The 15,747-nt window shown below is 48.0% G+C and overlaps 1 protein-coding gene and 3 long non-coding RNA genes across 7 annotated transcripts in view; 3 read left to right on the top strand and 1 right to left on the bottom strand.

Moving 5' to 3' along the window:
• The window catches only part of ADCY10 (adenylate cyclase 10), a 78,347-nt gene that overhangs the window by 16,591 nt on the left and 46,009 nt on the right, over nt 1-15,747 (bottom strand). For all 4 annotated transcript variants that reach the window (XM_079981020.1, XM_079981018.1, XM_079981021.1 and 1 more), the window contains 6 exons: nt 13,342-13,398; nt 13,187-13,246; nt 12,938-12,977; nt 7,733-7,964; nt 5,388-5,495; nt 931-1,106 (listed from right to left, as the gene is read on the bottom strand). In XM_079981020.1, coding sequence (XP_079837146.1) covers nt 931-1,106; nt 5,388-5,495; nt 7,733-7,964; nt 12,938-12,977; nt 13,187-13,246; nt 13,342-13,398 — 673 coding nt within the window. The remainder of the gene's footprint in view (nt 1-930; nt 1,107-5,387; nt 5,496-7,732; nt 7,965-12,937; nt 12,978-13,186; nt 13,247-13,341; nt 13,399-15,747) is intronic.
• Nucleotides 1-15,747, top strand: part of LOC307218968 — a 326,381-nt gene that overhangs the window by 265,754 nt on the left and 44,880 nt on the right. The window lies entirely within an intron of this gene.
• Nucleotides 6,683-13,431, top strand: LOC307218999. The gene is made up of 2 exons (XR_013840240.1): nt 6,683-6,748; nt 13,228-13,431. It is a non-coding gene; the product is annotated as an uncharacterized lncRNA (long non-coding RNA).
• On the top strand, nt 7,978-9,709 carry LOC307218984. The gene is made up of 2 exons (XR_013840224.1): nt 7,978-8,343; nt 8,782-9,709. It is a non-coding gene; the product is annotated as an uncharacterized lncRNA (long non-coding RNA).

Below are 15,747 nucleotides of genomic sequence, written 5' to 3'. Positions count from 1 at the left end.
AACAGGAATTTGTCCACCGGGCTAATTGGCTCTGACCCAGTGGTTTTGCCTACCTCATAGCAACCATCACAACTGATTGGGCATTGGGGCAATCCTTTGTTTTGGATGGAGGGGAGATTGTAGTCTCCGCCTGCCCCTCCAAACGCTGGGGTATCCCGTTAAAGGGATACGGGGGGGGAGTGGACATGCCCACCTGCCTAGGCGGGGCCAGGGCCGAAGGCATTCCCCCAGAAGGCGTCCTTCTGGGGGGTCACATTATTTGATGTAAGTCTTAGAAATCCCCACCTGGATTGACCTATGCGTCATAGCTGATGGGACAGGTTGGAGTTACAAGGCTGCAAACTGACCTGTCTTGCACCAGGTGATGTGGGAGCACAAACATAGGTGCAGATGCAGAGAAAAATGTACAGTGGCACCTCTGGTTGCTGATGGGATCTGTTCCAGAGATCTCAGAGGGACCGCTTCTGCACATGCACGCGGCATGGTAGAGTGCTTCTGCGCAAGCGCATTCAGTGAAACACTTCCAGGTTTGCCGCTTTTGCAACCCAAAGTTTACGTTATCCGAGGGTAGCATAATCCGAGGACCTACTGTATTTCTCTTCTCCAAGAAGATGAGGAACAATTGTCCATCCTATGCACAGTGACTGGGATAAAATCCAATCCAACACCTTAATCTAAGGTAGGTCTCAGCTAAGTATATTATGAGAAAAGTTTATGGCCCAAGCAGCAGTTGAAGAGAACAATATGCTGCCTAGAGGGGGACAGAGTTGGAACAATTCCTTGATTTGAGAAGGTTCCTACAGGCACCCAACTGTAGGTTACTTCAGATCTCGGCGGTGGACCTGTTGATCCACAATACCCCTTTCAATTCTATAACTCAGCAGCATATCCACTCCACCTTCTAAAAACAATTTGCCAGAATCACCATACCCACTGGCCATTTGCCAAGGAACCTGCTTCTTCTGATGAGACAAGTGTTTGGAAGTTTCCACCATGGACTTGAAAAAGGCTCCTATAATGGTCATTGGGAAGCTTCTCTTCAATAAACGCAAAGCCTTCTTCACCAGTTTTTTTGCCAAATTGATTTGACCCATGTTGTAAGAGACCTACAGAGACATGCGGGAGACAACAATGCAATGGTTATTGGCAAGTTCTTCAGTATCACCGGATAACTTCACTTCTCGCAGTGAGGTAACCAGCAGAAGGTCCTCGGAGCTGGACCTCAGTGTCCGGGCTAAACAATGTGTGTGGGGATGCTCCTTCAGGTATACTGGGCCGAGGGCATTTAGGGCTTCAAAGGTCAGCACCAACACTTTGAACTGTGCTCAGAAACGTACTGGGAGCCAATGTAGGTCTTTCAGGACCAGTGTTATATAGTCCTGGTGGTTGCTCCCAGTCACCTGTCTAGCTGCCACATTCTGGATTAGTTGTAGTTTCTGGATCACCTTCAATCACCCCACGTAGAGCGTGTTGCAGTAGTCCAAGCAGGAGATAACCAGAGCATGTGCCACTCTGGCCAGACAGTCCGCGGGCAGGTAGGGTCTCAGCCGGCGTACCAGATGGAACTGGTAGACAGCTGTCCTGGACAGCTGTGGGTCCAAATTGACTCCCAGGCTGTGCACCTGGTCTTTCCTGGGCATGGTTACCCCTTTCTGGACCAGGGAGTCCCCCACACCCACCTGCCCCCATCCCCCAAAACCAGCACTTCTGTCTTGTCAGGCTTCAACTTCAATCTGATAGCTGCCATCCATCCTCCAGCCGCCTACAGACACTCACACAGGACCTTCACCATCTTCACTGGCCACCCCCTGAATCCCAGACACCTTGTTTAACCATGGACCTACAAGAGAGCCTCTTGGGCACATCTTTTCGTGGGGGTGGGTTGATATGGGGCAAGGAGTATTGCATTTGTGCAGCAAGACTCCAACGGAAATAATGTTTGGCCATGATCATCCACGTTGCCTACGCAGCGATTGCGAGTATGTGATTACAAGAGGGGCTGCTGCAAGAAGCAGAGTGAAGTTGCTCATAAAAGTGAACACCACTATTTAATGTTTGCAAAGAAAATCGTGGGGTGTGCACCAGCTCTGCTCACCACACAGCAGCAATGACTTCTGTAGGAATAGCCACTTTTCCCAGAGGGGGTGAGAAAAAGAAGGAACTTACTCAAGGGGTGGGAGATGAAGGTTATCCCAGTATGGAATGCCCAAGAGATGGGTTACCCTCAACCACACCATGAGGGAGAGATCAGTTGGTGGAGCACAAGACTCTTAATCTCTGGGTTGTGGGTTCGAGCCCTGCATTGGACGAAATATTCCTGCACTGCAGAGAGTTGGCCCCAGAGCCGTCTTTCCCATAGGGCTTAGTGGTTTGTTGCGCCAGGGCGCTGGCCTCTCAGGGGTGCCCCAGTGAGTGGGGGAGCTGTGTGGCTTTGCCGGTGGCCTCCCCTTTCCCTGCACACCCACCAGCTGCGCCTTGCCAACCATTGAGGAGATTTCACCCCTCCCATATCCAAGAATCTCCTGACGAGTCTGCTGATTCTCCAGAGAGGAGGAGCAGTATTCTGCTTTCTACTTATTCAGCTCCAGCACCAAGTCAGTCAGTCAGTCAGTGTGTCAGAGAGAGAGAGAGACTGAGTGTTAGAGATCGTGTGTAGAGATAAGGTTGCTGCTAACCTGTGGTGGGACGCAGGTGGCGCTGTGGGTTAAAGCCTCAGCGCCTAGGGCTTGCCGATCGAAAGGTCGGCGGTTCGAATCCCTGCGGCGGGGTGCGCTCCCGCTGCTCGGTCCCAGCGCCTGCCAACCTAGCAGTTTGAAAGCACCTCCGGGTGCAAGTAGATAAATAGGGACCGCTTACCAGCGGGAAGGTAAACGGCGTTTCCGTGTGCGGCTCTGGCTCTGGCTCTGGCTCTGGCTCTGGCCAGAGCAGCGATGTCACGCTGGCCACGTGACCCAGAAGTGTCTCCGGACAGCGCTGGCCCCTGGCCTCTTAAGTGAGATGGGCGCACAACCCCAGAGTCTGTCAAGACTGGCCCGTACGGGCAGGGGTACCTTTACCTTTACCTTTAAGAGCAGCTGCAGACACTCAGTGCAGCATTCATTTATGCTTAGACCTATTTAGCTCTGTATATAGTTTTGTATTATAGTTGTAGTTATAGAATAAAAGAAGATATTTTACAGAGCTGCTCTCCGAGTCGTGTATACACTGCCAGACTCTGCCATACTCTGCTGTGCGACGACTGTATTGTGGAAGTGAATCCGGTGCTCACAACTTTAAGCTGTGAGTCCACAGAACTTTGACCTGGTGGTCTCTGGAAGTGCTACCCAGCTCGCCTAGCCCAGTCGGGGTTGAAGTGCATGAGTCCAGTTGGTGACACTGGCTCAAGGGCGATGCTGACAACCATATGGCTGGCGGACGTGCAGCTTGCCTCCCAAGCCTCCATGGGAGGAGAGAGATCCCTGCAGAGGCTTAGGATAGAAGCTGCACCCCGCCAACTATATGGCTGGTGGGCTGGTGTGCAGCTTCCTTCCCAAGCCTCCCTCCCTCCCTCACCCCACACCCCCAGTCTTCCCTCTGTGAAAGTAGCATTTATTACTACTTGGGAGGAAGTGGCGGCAGCAGCAACATGAACATTTGGGGGCGCTGGGCAGATCTTTGCACCCTGGCATCACATATGCTAAAGACGGCCCTGCATGGCCCCTTGCAACACTACAATTCTATGATTCTATTATCTGATTTTGCCATTACAGGGTCATTTTCCTGCCTCCATGTGAATTAGTGGCTCCATTAGTTCCTATGGGGGGTGGAGAAACAGCTTGTGGGAGGAGCAAAAAGATTAAGCCACCCTCACCGGTCATCCACAGGGCGGTGGCTTTCTGCCCATAAAAAGGTAAAGGTACCCCTGCCCGTACGGGCAAGTCATGACAGACTCTAGGGTTGTGCGCTCATCTCACTCTAGAGGCCGGGAGCCAGCGCAGCACACGGAACGCTGTTTACCTTCCCGCTAGAAAGCGGTACCTATTTATCTACTTGCACTTAAGGGTGCTTTCGAACTGCTAGGTGGGCAGGAGCAGGGACCGAACGACGGGAGCTCACCCCGCCACGGGGATTCGAACCGCCGACCATGCGATCGGCAAGTCCTAGGCGCTGAGGTTTTACCCACAGCGCCACCCGTGTCCCTATACTGCCCATACTGTCCAGTATTAACCAATTTGATTTTTAAGAATTGAGAATTCAAAATCCAGTATTTCTGCCCATACTGTCCAGTATTAACCAATTTGATTTTTAAGAATTGTAAGGTAAAGGTAAAGGTACCCCTGCCCGTTCGGGCCAGTCTTGCCAGACTCTAGGGTTGTGCGCTCATCTCACTCTATAGGCCGGGAGCCAGCGCTGTCCGCAGACACTTCCGGGTCACGTGGCCAGCGTGACGAAGCTGCTCCAGCGAACCGGCACCAGAGCAGCACAAGGAACGCCGTTTACCTTCCCGCTGGTAAGCGGTCCCTATTTATCTACTTGCACCCGGAGGTGCTTTCGAACAGCTAGGTTGGCAGGCGCTGGGACCGAACGACGGGAGCACACCCCGCCACGGGGATTCGAACCGCCGACCATGTGATCGGCAAATCCTAGGCGCTGAGGTTTTACCCACAGCACCACCCGCGTCCCTCTTTAAGAATTGAGAAGGTTGCTATTTTTAAAACCCTTCACTGCTTAATGAATAGTAATTTCAATTTTAACAAATAATTTGAGTGGAATTAGCATCTCGGCCTGCAGAAGACGTCTGACAGAGCAACTGGGTAGGAAATGATGGATGGATTTAAAAATAGAAATGGGGGGAAATGGGCTCATACTTGAGAAGAAAGGGAAGCCCCATAGCTCTAGCCCTCAGGCCATCTCTATAGGTATGTGTGCACCAAGTGATAAGGTGCACATTGTTCGTTCTGCATGCAGACCAACCATTAAAAACTAATAGAATAGAATTAAGAGTGTGTTTGTGCATGTGTGTAAGATCTATTAAAGCCATACAAATAAATGCAATTTAGAAAGCACAGCGTCAGCCCCCTCATTAAAAGCAGTCAGCTCCTAAAAGACTGTTGGAAGAAGGAGGTCTTCGCCGGCTGGTGATGCGACAACAAGGAAGGAACAAGTCGGGCATCTCTAGGGAGGGAGTTCAAGAGTCTGGGAGTAGCCACCGAGCAGCCCCCCCACCCCAGGGTGCTTGTGAGGGTGTCAGGACCAAGAGACAGGTCTCCGCTGAAGATCGCAGAGCCCAGGGAGGTTCCTACGAAGGAATACAGTCTTCCAGAAAGCTTGGACCCAATCCATGTAGGGCTTCATACTTTGAAATCTCCACCCTCCCCGTATCAACCAAATCCAGCAGGTCCTCTTACCTCTCCCTTGAGGCTGTGCAATACTGACTCCTCAAACAAGCTAATGTTTCTTTGCTTGGGACTCACAGATTTCAGCATGAGCTCTGCTGTGTTCAGATATGTAAAAGCCTCAAGGAAGGACAACACAGAACAGAATATTTACTTCCTTGATCTCTGTTTACTCCCATCCCTTGCCCATATTTTTTTTAAAATAATATTTATTAAAGTTTTAAATGTTACAAAAAGAGAAAGAAATAACTCCAGGTTAAACAAAAACTTGACAACACATAAAGAGAGAAGAGAATAGAATTTTTTTTGTATAAAAAACAGAAAAATAGAAACAATTAAAAAACACAACGAACCTTCCCATAACTTATCTTTCATTTGCTTGTTTCCTTGACCTCCTCGCACCTCCCTTTTTTTGTATTCTAGTTCGGTTAGCTATTTCAGCAAATCCTTTCCATCTTTCCCAATTTTTATCCTATAATTTTTCTTAATATAATATAACTTTACCTTTCCTCCTTTCATCCATTAACAATCTATTTTTACTTAATCCTTTATAATATTTCTGCTAAAGCCACATAACTTCATTCCAGCCTCCTTCTAACATTCCTTAATTTTACAATGTTTCTGTAGATAAACTTTAAATTTCTTCCAATCCTCTTCCACCCACTTGCCCATATTCCGGTGCATCTGGGGTTGAGCTCAGAACTCTCCATTCATCAGAGGAGTACGAGGAAACGGGCAAGGGGACAAGATTTCCTCTTTACCTTTCTGACAAGTCCGCTCACCCCTCTACGCGCCATGGCATTGCGGGACGGCAGAGGCTTCAAAGAGGGAACTGGAACTTCAGGGCCCTTCCTGATAGGCGGTGGGAGCATAAGCCCCCGTCGCCTATCGGAAACCAGATCCTAGCCCGCATCCTGCTTTGGCAAATGGGGCTGAAGGCTGAGATTTGGGCTGTGCCAGGGGGCAGAGCCAACGGAGTGAGTGGGCTTCCCTCGGGTCTGCCCCTTGCCCATTTAAGCAGCCTACACCTGGGGCAGTACCTGTTTGTTCCTTCACCAGGTTCCCCACCCACCCTAGGTTTAAGGTGATAGTCAATGATTTTGCTGTCGTTACAGTCATCACCACTTTATAGGGCCGGGTAGGAATTTGCCCACTGAGCTAATTGGCACTGTGATCCGGTTGTTTTGCCTACCTCATAGCAATTGTCACAACTGATTGGGCACTGGGGCAAACCTTTGTTTTGGATGGAGGGGTGGTTGTAGTCTCCGCCTGCCCCTCCAAATGCTGGGTCCCTGCGGGGGTCCCTGCAGCGGTCCCTGCGGGGTCACCCTATTGGATGTAAGTCTTAGGAACCCCTGCCTGGATTGACCACGGTGAGCGAACCAGAAGTACTGTATTTTTCGCTCCATAAAACGCACCTGACCATAAGACCCACCTAGTTTTTAGAGGAGGGAAACAAGAAAAAAAATATTCTGAACGAAACAGTGAATGCATGATTTTTGTGGTTCATGCTGTGGCCACAGACATGATATGTGATTTGACGGTGAGTTTCTCTCCTCATTGCTAGCTTTAGTATTCCTGTCTCCTCTCTTTGCAAGTTTGCTGTCTTTACCACCCCCCTCCCGGGCAGCCTCCTTTATCGCCAGAGTCCTTCATCTCCCTCCCGATCGCTTGTTGATCAGCTGCTCAGTGGCTTTGTTTTAACACCCCCTTCCCTCTTTCTGGGAAAAAAAGCACGATCTGCTTTTTGCCCCTGGGCAATTTAGCTCCAGGGACCACGCATTCGCTCCATAAGACGCACAGACATTTCCCCCTCCTTTTTAAGGAGGGAAAAAGTGTGTCTTATGGAACGAAAAATACGGTATTTAGATTGCCCCAGGCCCATGCCAAAACTCTTTCACCTGTATTCAATAATGTTGTGGCCTGTTTTGACCCAAAACCAGTCTTACTGGACTCTTATTTATATGGGTTGGGGTATGGGGAGCCCAGTGTCTGGTCCTGCAAAGCTCGAATAGTTGCCCAAGCCCAAGCCATTTTTGTCCATTGACAAAACTGACCCTCTCACCCGCTCAACCAACAGAAGAGAGGGAGCAAACTCACCGAGCAGGGGAAACTAGCCTGCAGTAGAGTAAAATAAAACTAGCAACGGTTCTGTTCCCCACATGGAACTACAAATAAGAGGACAAACTTCTACCATACACAGTTTTGCCCTACCACTATCCTGCGGCTTGGACTTTCACAAAACTTGACACATGCAATGTTGTGCGCGTTTAGGGTAGCCTCTGACTGTGGAGAAGGAGAGAGGGATGAAGGACATGGGCAGCTGGAGTGGGGAAGATTGAGTAGGTCTTACTCACCATATAATTGTTGGAAAGGTGGACATAACCACATGCAGTCTCCAACAAGTAATAAAAGGCCCGAGGGGTATCTTCCACAGCCACGCAGTGTTGAGACAAAGGTATGATGATATACTCCACAATCTCTTCACATTCACAGGAGCTCAGGTTCTTGATTCTTTTCTTGCCCATCTCAGTAAGCATGATGATTTCATCCATCCTCTCTAAAAACTTCATTTCTATATCTTCCGCTCTGACCAAACGGGGACAGTGGGAGGGGGGGGGGGATCTCAGCAACTTCTAACATATGCTTGGCTCCTCAACCCAGGACAGAAGGACTTAAGGCTTGTCCACCCTTACCTTTGCTACGCATTTCTGATATTTAGAATATACTGGACCCCATTGCGTTTGTTTAAAAAAGGACTACTTAAGGCAGTCTGTTTCAGGGGCCTAATCCGGCCCGCTGGTCGGTATAATCTGGCCCCTGTGGCAGTTTATTTCCTGGGGTAAGATCCTTAAAAAAAAAACCCTCCACAACTTCAACCCTAAAAGAAGCTCAACAACCACAATCTAAAAGAATTTTTTTGTGGTAAAATCATAAAACAGCTCAACAACTTCAATCCTTAAAAGAGGTTGTCAGGGAACTGCCATCGGAGCCAGAGAAGGAGGGAGGGCTCCAGAGGGATTACGGAGAGCGTCCCAGGAGGAGAGAAGCAGCCCATATATTGGGGAGGGAAATCAGCGTAGAACCAGCGGAGAAGGGGGGCAGATGGGGGAATCGGCGAGGTGGCTCCATGACTCCTCGCCGGAGACCAGCGGGGAGAGCACGGGTCCTCCGCTGCCCACACCCTCCTTGCGCAGAAGGCTTCCGCGCAGGGAGAGTAGGCGGAGACTAGGCGTCAAAGAGCTTCTTTGCTGGAAGAAGTTCAAGAAACGCCCACTGACGGATTCTGCCAGCGATTGAGACAGCCACGGGTGAGTGGCTGTCCGGACAGAAAGGGTTCACCCAGGTAACTCAGCCAGGTGTGGCGACGACTTACGCACGAGCAACCCCTAGAACCATTACAGAGGTCAACAACCTTGGTTGGCCCTTTGGTCGGCCCTCACGGCCCTTCACTTCATCAAATCTGGCCCTCTTTGAAAAAAGTTTGGACACCACTGATCTAAGGTATCTAACTGTTAGAAATGCAATCGGTATAATGCTTCTCTAAAATGTATGTCTTTTGATTGTCCTATATGGAAAGATTTTTGGCAGAAGGTAACTGAAACAATCAACAGAAGTGTACAGAACAACCTTACCTTTACAGAGCAAAACATCCTTTTGAATTACATGCCCAGCACATGGAACCTTACAAAAGGACAACGTGCGTGGACTCTCTGTGCCCTTACCACAGCAAAAAGACTGATGATGATGAATTGGAAAAATAAAAGTGCAGCTCCCCTTCTACGATTGAAGACTTATACAAACTCGTAATGTATGAACAGCTTGCATATAAAGGCAGACTTGCCAAGGACAAATTCAATGATATTTGGAATCCACTTGTCATGGACACGACAGAAAATCGTGAAGAGTAGCCGGAGCTAGAAAGCGGGCAGGCAGAGGAAAGACAGGAGACTGACAGATTTCTCAGGCTGCGAGAGACGGGGCAAATGCCTCCCCTTTCTGAAGCCGTTAGGAATGCTACTTATCAGCAAAGCGAAAGTGGGCTGGATGAGAGCCAGCTCTCTGAAGAATCTCAATTTCTCACGGCACAAAGGGGGAAGAGGAATGCCTCACCCGAAGAGGAGTTTGTTGAACCTGTCAGTCCAAAAACTAGGCGAATGGAAAGGGTCAAAGACAGAAGGAAAACTAATAAACGTAAGGGGAGAAAGTTCAGGATATTCTGCAGTAGCCGGAAGTATTCTTCAGAAGACTCAACTTGATTGTGATTTATGGACGCTCTGAGAGAGAGCGGCCAGAGGCTAATTGCTTGTATGCAATAAATCTTCTGTAAATTACCACTTGCGTGTTGTTTTCTCAAGCCAGCAGCTGGCCAGCTCCTGACACCACTCTTACAAATACTGTAATAGGTTGAGATCTGGTGAAGTACAATAACCACTTGTAAAGTATACAGTTTGGGGGGGTTTCCCCTGCCCCCCTTATTTCCCCTTCTACACAGGTGCTGTCCCCCCCTTTTATTTACGTCTCATCATGTTTATTAGCACATATAATTATCTACTTTTTGAACCTTTTAAAAATTAAATAAATAAATACAACCTTTGCTCCTCATTTCTAGGCACAAGCCCAGGCTTTTCAGGTCCAGATCCAAGACTCCCCCCCCCCCCACACACAATACTTTCCCTGCAAAAATCATCTCTTTACGGCTGAATTGGAACGAACAGCAATCCGTGGAAATTCCAAGTTGCTGTTTCCTCCAGTTAAAAGAATCTCGTGAAAATTCATCAGCCTTCATGCGCAAATTTCTCCTAATCAACATTCTTATTTGCGCTTTTGCCTAATATACACATTTCTGTACAGTGGTGCCTCGCAAGACGAAATTAATCCATTCCGTGAGGCTCTTCGTATAGCGGTTTTTTCGTCTTGCGAAGCAAGCCCATTGACAGCTTAGCGGATTAGCGCTATTAGCGGTTTAGCGGCTTTTAGCGGATCAGCTGATAAGCGGCTTATTAGCGGATCAGCTGATAAGCGGCTTAGGGCTTAGGAAAGGGGGGGGGCGGGAAAAAACCCCGCAGGAACTCGCAAGACATTTTCGTCTTGCGAAGCAAGCCCATAGGAAAATTCATTTTGCGAAGCACCTCCAAAACGGAAAACCCTTTCGTCTAGCGGGTTTTCCGTCTTGCGAGGCATTCGTCTTGCAGGGCACCACTGTATGATATTTGCACTAATATAGACAGCTCCTTCAATCCTTCCTCATAAGGCTTAGTTTCCAGACCCCTGATCATCTTAGCAGCCCTCCTCTGCACACATCCCAGCTGGTCAACGTCCTTCTTAAACTGTGATGCCCAGAATTGGACACAGGACTCCCAGGTGTGGTCTGACTAAGGCAGAAGAGCACTATTACTTCCCCTGAGATGGACACTAGACTTCTGTTGATGCAGCCTAGAATAGCATTAGCTTTTTTTGCTGCTGCAGCACACTGTTAATTCATTTTAAGCTTGTGGTCCACCAAGACCCCTAGATCCTTTTCACATGTACCGCTAGTAAGCCAGATGTCTCCCATCCTATATTTGTGCATCTGGTCCTTCCTGTCTTAAGTTCAGAATCTGACACTTGTCCCTACTGAACTTCGTTGCGGCCCAGTTCTCTAGTCCAGGAGTAGGCAATCTAAGGCCCGGGGGCCAGATCTGGCCCCCAATTGCCTTCTCAATCCAGCCCACAGACAGTCCAGGAATCAGTGTGTTTTTACATGGGTAGAATGTGTCCTTTTATTTAAAATGCATCTTTGAGTTATTTGTGGGGCATTGGAATCCGTTCATATTCCCCCCCCCCCCAAAATATAGTCCGGCCCACCACCACTGTCTGAGGGACAGTGGCTGAAAAAGGTTGCTGACCCCTGCTCTAGTCTGTTAAAGTCCTTTTGAATCCCGATTGTGTCTTCTGCGCCATTAGCTACCCCTCCCAGTTGGGTGTCATCTGCAAATTCGACGACCGTCTCCACAATTCCTTCATCCAAGTCATTTATAAAGGCGTTGAAAAAACAACGGGACCAGGACAAAACCCTGTGACACCCCAATCCACAGAACTGCTTTGGAGCAGAGCAGGAAGTTAATTAACTGTCGCAGATAGAGAGAAAAAGAGGGAGCGCCTGAGAAATGGGGCATCAGGGAAACCATGAAGAAATGGGGTGAGGTGGGGGGGGAGATGAGGAAATGAAAAAGTGAAAAAGTACAAAAGTACAGAACTAGCAGGGACGCTAAAGCATTCTAGGGAAGGGAGAGAGGGAAGGAAAGGGGGCAGTGAGGTTCAAAAGAAATCTGTGGAGAGAGGGAAGTATATTTTGGGGTTATGAAGAATAAAGATGATTAATAGAGAATGGCTTTAAAAGAAAACATGGGATTGAAAAGTCAACAACATATTTTACTATATTGTGACTGAACCATCTTTTGAGTCAAAATATAAAACTGGTAAAGGTAAAGGGACCCCTGACCATTAGGTCCAATAGTGGCCGACTCTGGGGTTGCAGTGCTCATCTCGCTTTGATGGCCGAGGGAGCCGGTGTACAGCTTCCGGGTCATGTGGCCAGCATGACTAAGCTGCTTCTGGAGAAACCAGAGCAGCGCATGGAAACACCATTTACCTACCCACCAGAGCAGTACCTATTTGTCTACATGCACTTTGATGTGCTTTCGAACTGTTAGGTTGGCAGGAGCAGGGACCGAGCAATGGGAGCTCACCCTGTTGCGGGGATTCGAACCACCGACCTTCTGATCGGCAAGCCCTAGGCTCTGTGGTTTAGACCACAGCGCCATCTATAAAACTGGACCTCAGAGCAATTTCAGTTGAAAAGAGCTAAGTCCCCAATTCTAACCTCTAAGGAAGCTCACTGTGCCATATTTATCATGACATAATCATATCATGAGTTTCCCCATTTCTGCTGCACATAATTACAACTTGGGGGGAAAACAGGGAGTAGCAATGTCACATCAAGTGATGAGTTGCACCAAATTATGGGGAGCAGAGTGCCCTGTGTCTCCCAGATCTTTAGTTCTGCCCTAAGCTACTGCCCTACACTGGTGGCACTGTGGGTTAAACCACAGAGCCTAGGTCTTGCCGATCAGAAGGTTGGCGGTTCGAATCCCCGCAACTGGGTGAGCTCCCGTTGCTCGTTCCCAGCTCCTGCCCACCTAGCAGCTCGAAAGCATGTCAAAGTGCAAGTAGATAAATAGGTACCACTCCGGCGGGAAGGTAAACGGCGTTTCCGTGCGCTGCTCTGGTTCGCCAGAAGCGGCTTAGTCATGCTGGCCACATGACCCGGAAGCTGTACGCCGGCTCCCTCGGCCAAAAAAGCGAGGTGAGCGCCGCAACCCCAGAGTCGTCCACAACTGGCCCTAACAGTCAGGGGTACCTTTACCCTTTAAGCTACTTTGTACTCTTTGGAGAAAGGGTTTTTAGTACCAGGTAAGATGAACTATTACTCTGATTTCATATAAGAGAGATTCTTAGACCCTTAAAGTACCCCAGTCATAGCAGAATGCCAAAGAATATAGAAGTTCTTTTCATCAAACCTAAAGGACTCTTGCAAGCTGGGTCTCCCCTGAAGCTCTTCTAGAAAAGGAAGGGAAGGGAAGAATGATAAATGCATTGCTGCCAACATTATGGTTTCTTGTTAAGTAAGAAAAGAAATGGAATTCATAGGTATAAATGAGACTAAACCAAGCACTCATTTGTGTGTGTGTGTGTGTGTGTGTGTGTAAACATGGAAGCATCATATGGGGATTTTTCAGTCATGAGCTGTTAAATACGGTTGAGCCTACCTTTGCTAAGATTGCGTCTTGTGATTCTATTTTCCATCCAGGTGTCAGAAACAAGAATTTCTGAGGGAGGAAAAGGAAGATGCATCTGATATGATTCCATCATTCAAGAAAGCGGTTAATTGTGTACATCTGGGGTTTCGGTGAAATCCGTTTACCGTTACTTGATCCTAGAAAACGCTCTGAAGCACACTGTTTAATGCTGGAGAGGTATACTGTAAAGCAAACAAAATTCGAGAATAAGTCCAGTGTTAAGCCTACTAGCATCTCTCAGTACCTGCATTAACATTAACTGTTTCTTGGTTATAGGACACTGGTTTTCAATCAGTTTATTGTGCATAACCAGAGGCCGCTACAATGCATAGCAGAGGGTAAGGCAAGGCTTCCCTCTGAAATCGCATGATAGATATACCCTATAAAAAGTTTACAGCATAAAACTTTAAAATTAACATATCCAGAATGGAGCTTCTTGGGTGCCAGAGCAAATTTGGCTACCAGGTGCGTAATCTGTAGGTCTTTATCAGCTAGGAGCTCAAGCATCCCCTCCTGGGGTATCATTCTGAGAGACAGTCAGTCAGTCAGTCACTTTTATTGCACATAGCCAAAGGCTACCGCAATGTACACAGAATTATTTGACAATTAAAAGAAAATATACTGAATTGATACAAAAGACTTAAGACATTTATATTATCAAAACATTACGTACTCTAAACAGAGCTATAAAAGTACCCCAATGTACAAATCAAGACATTAAACAATAAAATTCATAAGCTAAAATCATCACATGGCCACTAATGTTAAAAACAATGTCAATTAATGCAGTGTGCAATTTATGCTCAGAGTTTGGTGACAAAGATAGAGCATAGCCTGAAGTAGATAGATAGGATCAAATGAATTCATCTCCTTTACAGTTAATGGCTACTTTGGCTATATAATTTGCTCTAATTTTCCTAGCAGCAGTTGCAAAAAGTGCTACACGCCAAGTCACATACTTATCAGTGTCTGTGAGGAGATATAAAATCATGTCAGAGGGGTTCTGGCCAGGGGACCTTGTCATTATAGGTACTAAAAATCTTTTTATTGCATCATTATATAAGGAACAGTGCAAGATATAATGCATAAGGTCCTCTACTTCAGAACATCCCCTAATGCAAACACGTTCGTTTTTTTTGGTATGCCTCTGTGTCTCCCATCTCTATAAGCAGAGTTTATTGTATTTAGTCGTAATTCTGTAAAAGCTTTCCGAAGTTGTGCAAAAGTCAAGAGAGACAATGAAGAACAGGGGATAAAAAAATTTCTCTGGGGATTCAATATAAGGGGCAAAGCAGCAGATAATGCATGACACCCTTAACCTGATTACTTCCATGCACTTGGGTTCCATATGGGCAATTCCGAGGTACCGTATTTTTTGCCCTATAGGACGCACCGTCCCATAAGGCGCACCTAGTTTTTTGGGGGGGAAATAAAGGGGGAAAAATATTTTTCCCCTCAGGCACGGGGCTGGGGCGGGGAAAGCCCGAGCTTCCCCCGACCCCAGCCCCCAGAACAGGTAGCTCTCTGCAAGCCGTGGGAGCCCAGCGCTGGCTCCCGCTGCTTGCGGAGAGGTGCGTGAAGCCTGGACGCGCTGAGCTCAGCGCGCGCAGGCTTCAGCATGCAGGCAACTCTCCGCAAGCAGCGGGAGCCCAGCACCGGGCTCCCGCTGCTTGCGGAGAGGTGCGCGAAGCCTGGAGAGCGAGAGGGGTCGGTGCGCACCGACCCCTCTCGCTCTCCAGGCTTCAGCGAAAGCCTGCATTCGCCCCATAGGACGCACACACATTTCCCCTTCATTTTTGGAGGGGGAAAAGTGCGTCCTATAGGGCGAAAAATACGGTATTTCCCCTCTAAATACACCGAGGGCATCTGTTGGAACCTTAGTTCAACAAACACCCTACACAGCTGCAGGAAGTCAGTTTCTCAAGGTAATGAAGGTTTAAGTGGTTGATCTTGATTTGGGGGTACCAAACAGAATAACGGGCAGCCATAATGAATGCTCTATCTTGGTGGGCATCCTGATCAAAGATCCAATTTCGCTAACTCAGGGCTAAGCCAAGTTACAGGGAACCAGGGAGAGGGCCTTCTCAGTAGTGGCGCCCGCCCTGTGGAATGCCCTCCCACCAGATGTCAAAGGGAAAAACAACTACCAGACTTTTAGAAGACATCTGCAGGTAGCCCTGTTTAGGGAACCTTGGTTCTCTGTAACTTGGCTTAGTCCTGAGTTAGCCCTTAGTGCATGCGAAATTGGATCTTTGATCAGGATGCCCACCAAGACAGAGCATTCATTATGGCTGCCCATTATTCTGTTTGGTACCCCCAAATCAAGATCAACCACTTAAACCTTCATTACCTTGAGACACTGACTTACTGCAGCTGCGTGGGGCGTTTGTTGAACTAAGGTTCCAACAGATGCCCTCGGTGTATTTAGAGGTGTATTTAGAGGTCAACCTTCCCTTTTTTTGCGGGAAATTCCCTTATTCCAGTGCCGTTTCCGCTGCTTCCCGCTGCTATCCCAGATTGTTAGATATCAC

This window comes from Podarcis cretensis (genome assembly GCF_951804945.1).
Source record: "Podarcis cretensis genome assembly, chromosome: 6".
NCBI lineage: Eukaryota > Metazoa > Chordata > Lepidosauria > Squamata > Lacertidae > Podarcis > Podarcis cretensis.
This window is presented reverse-complemented; position numbering and strand designations above follow the sequence as displayed.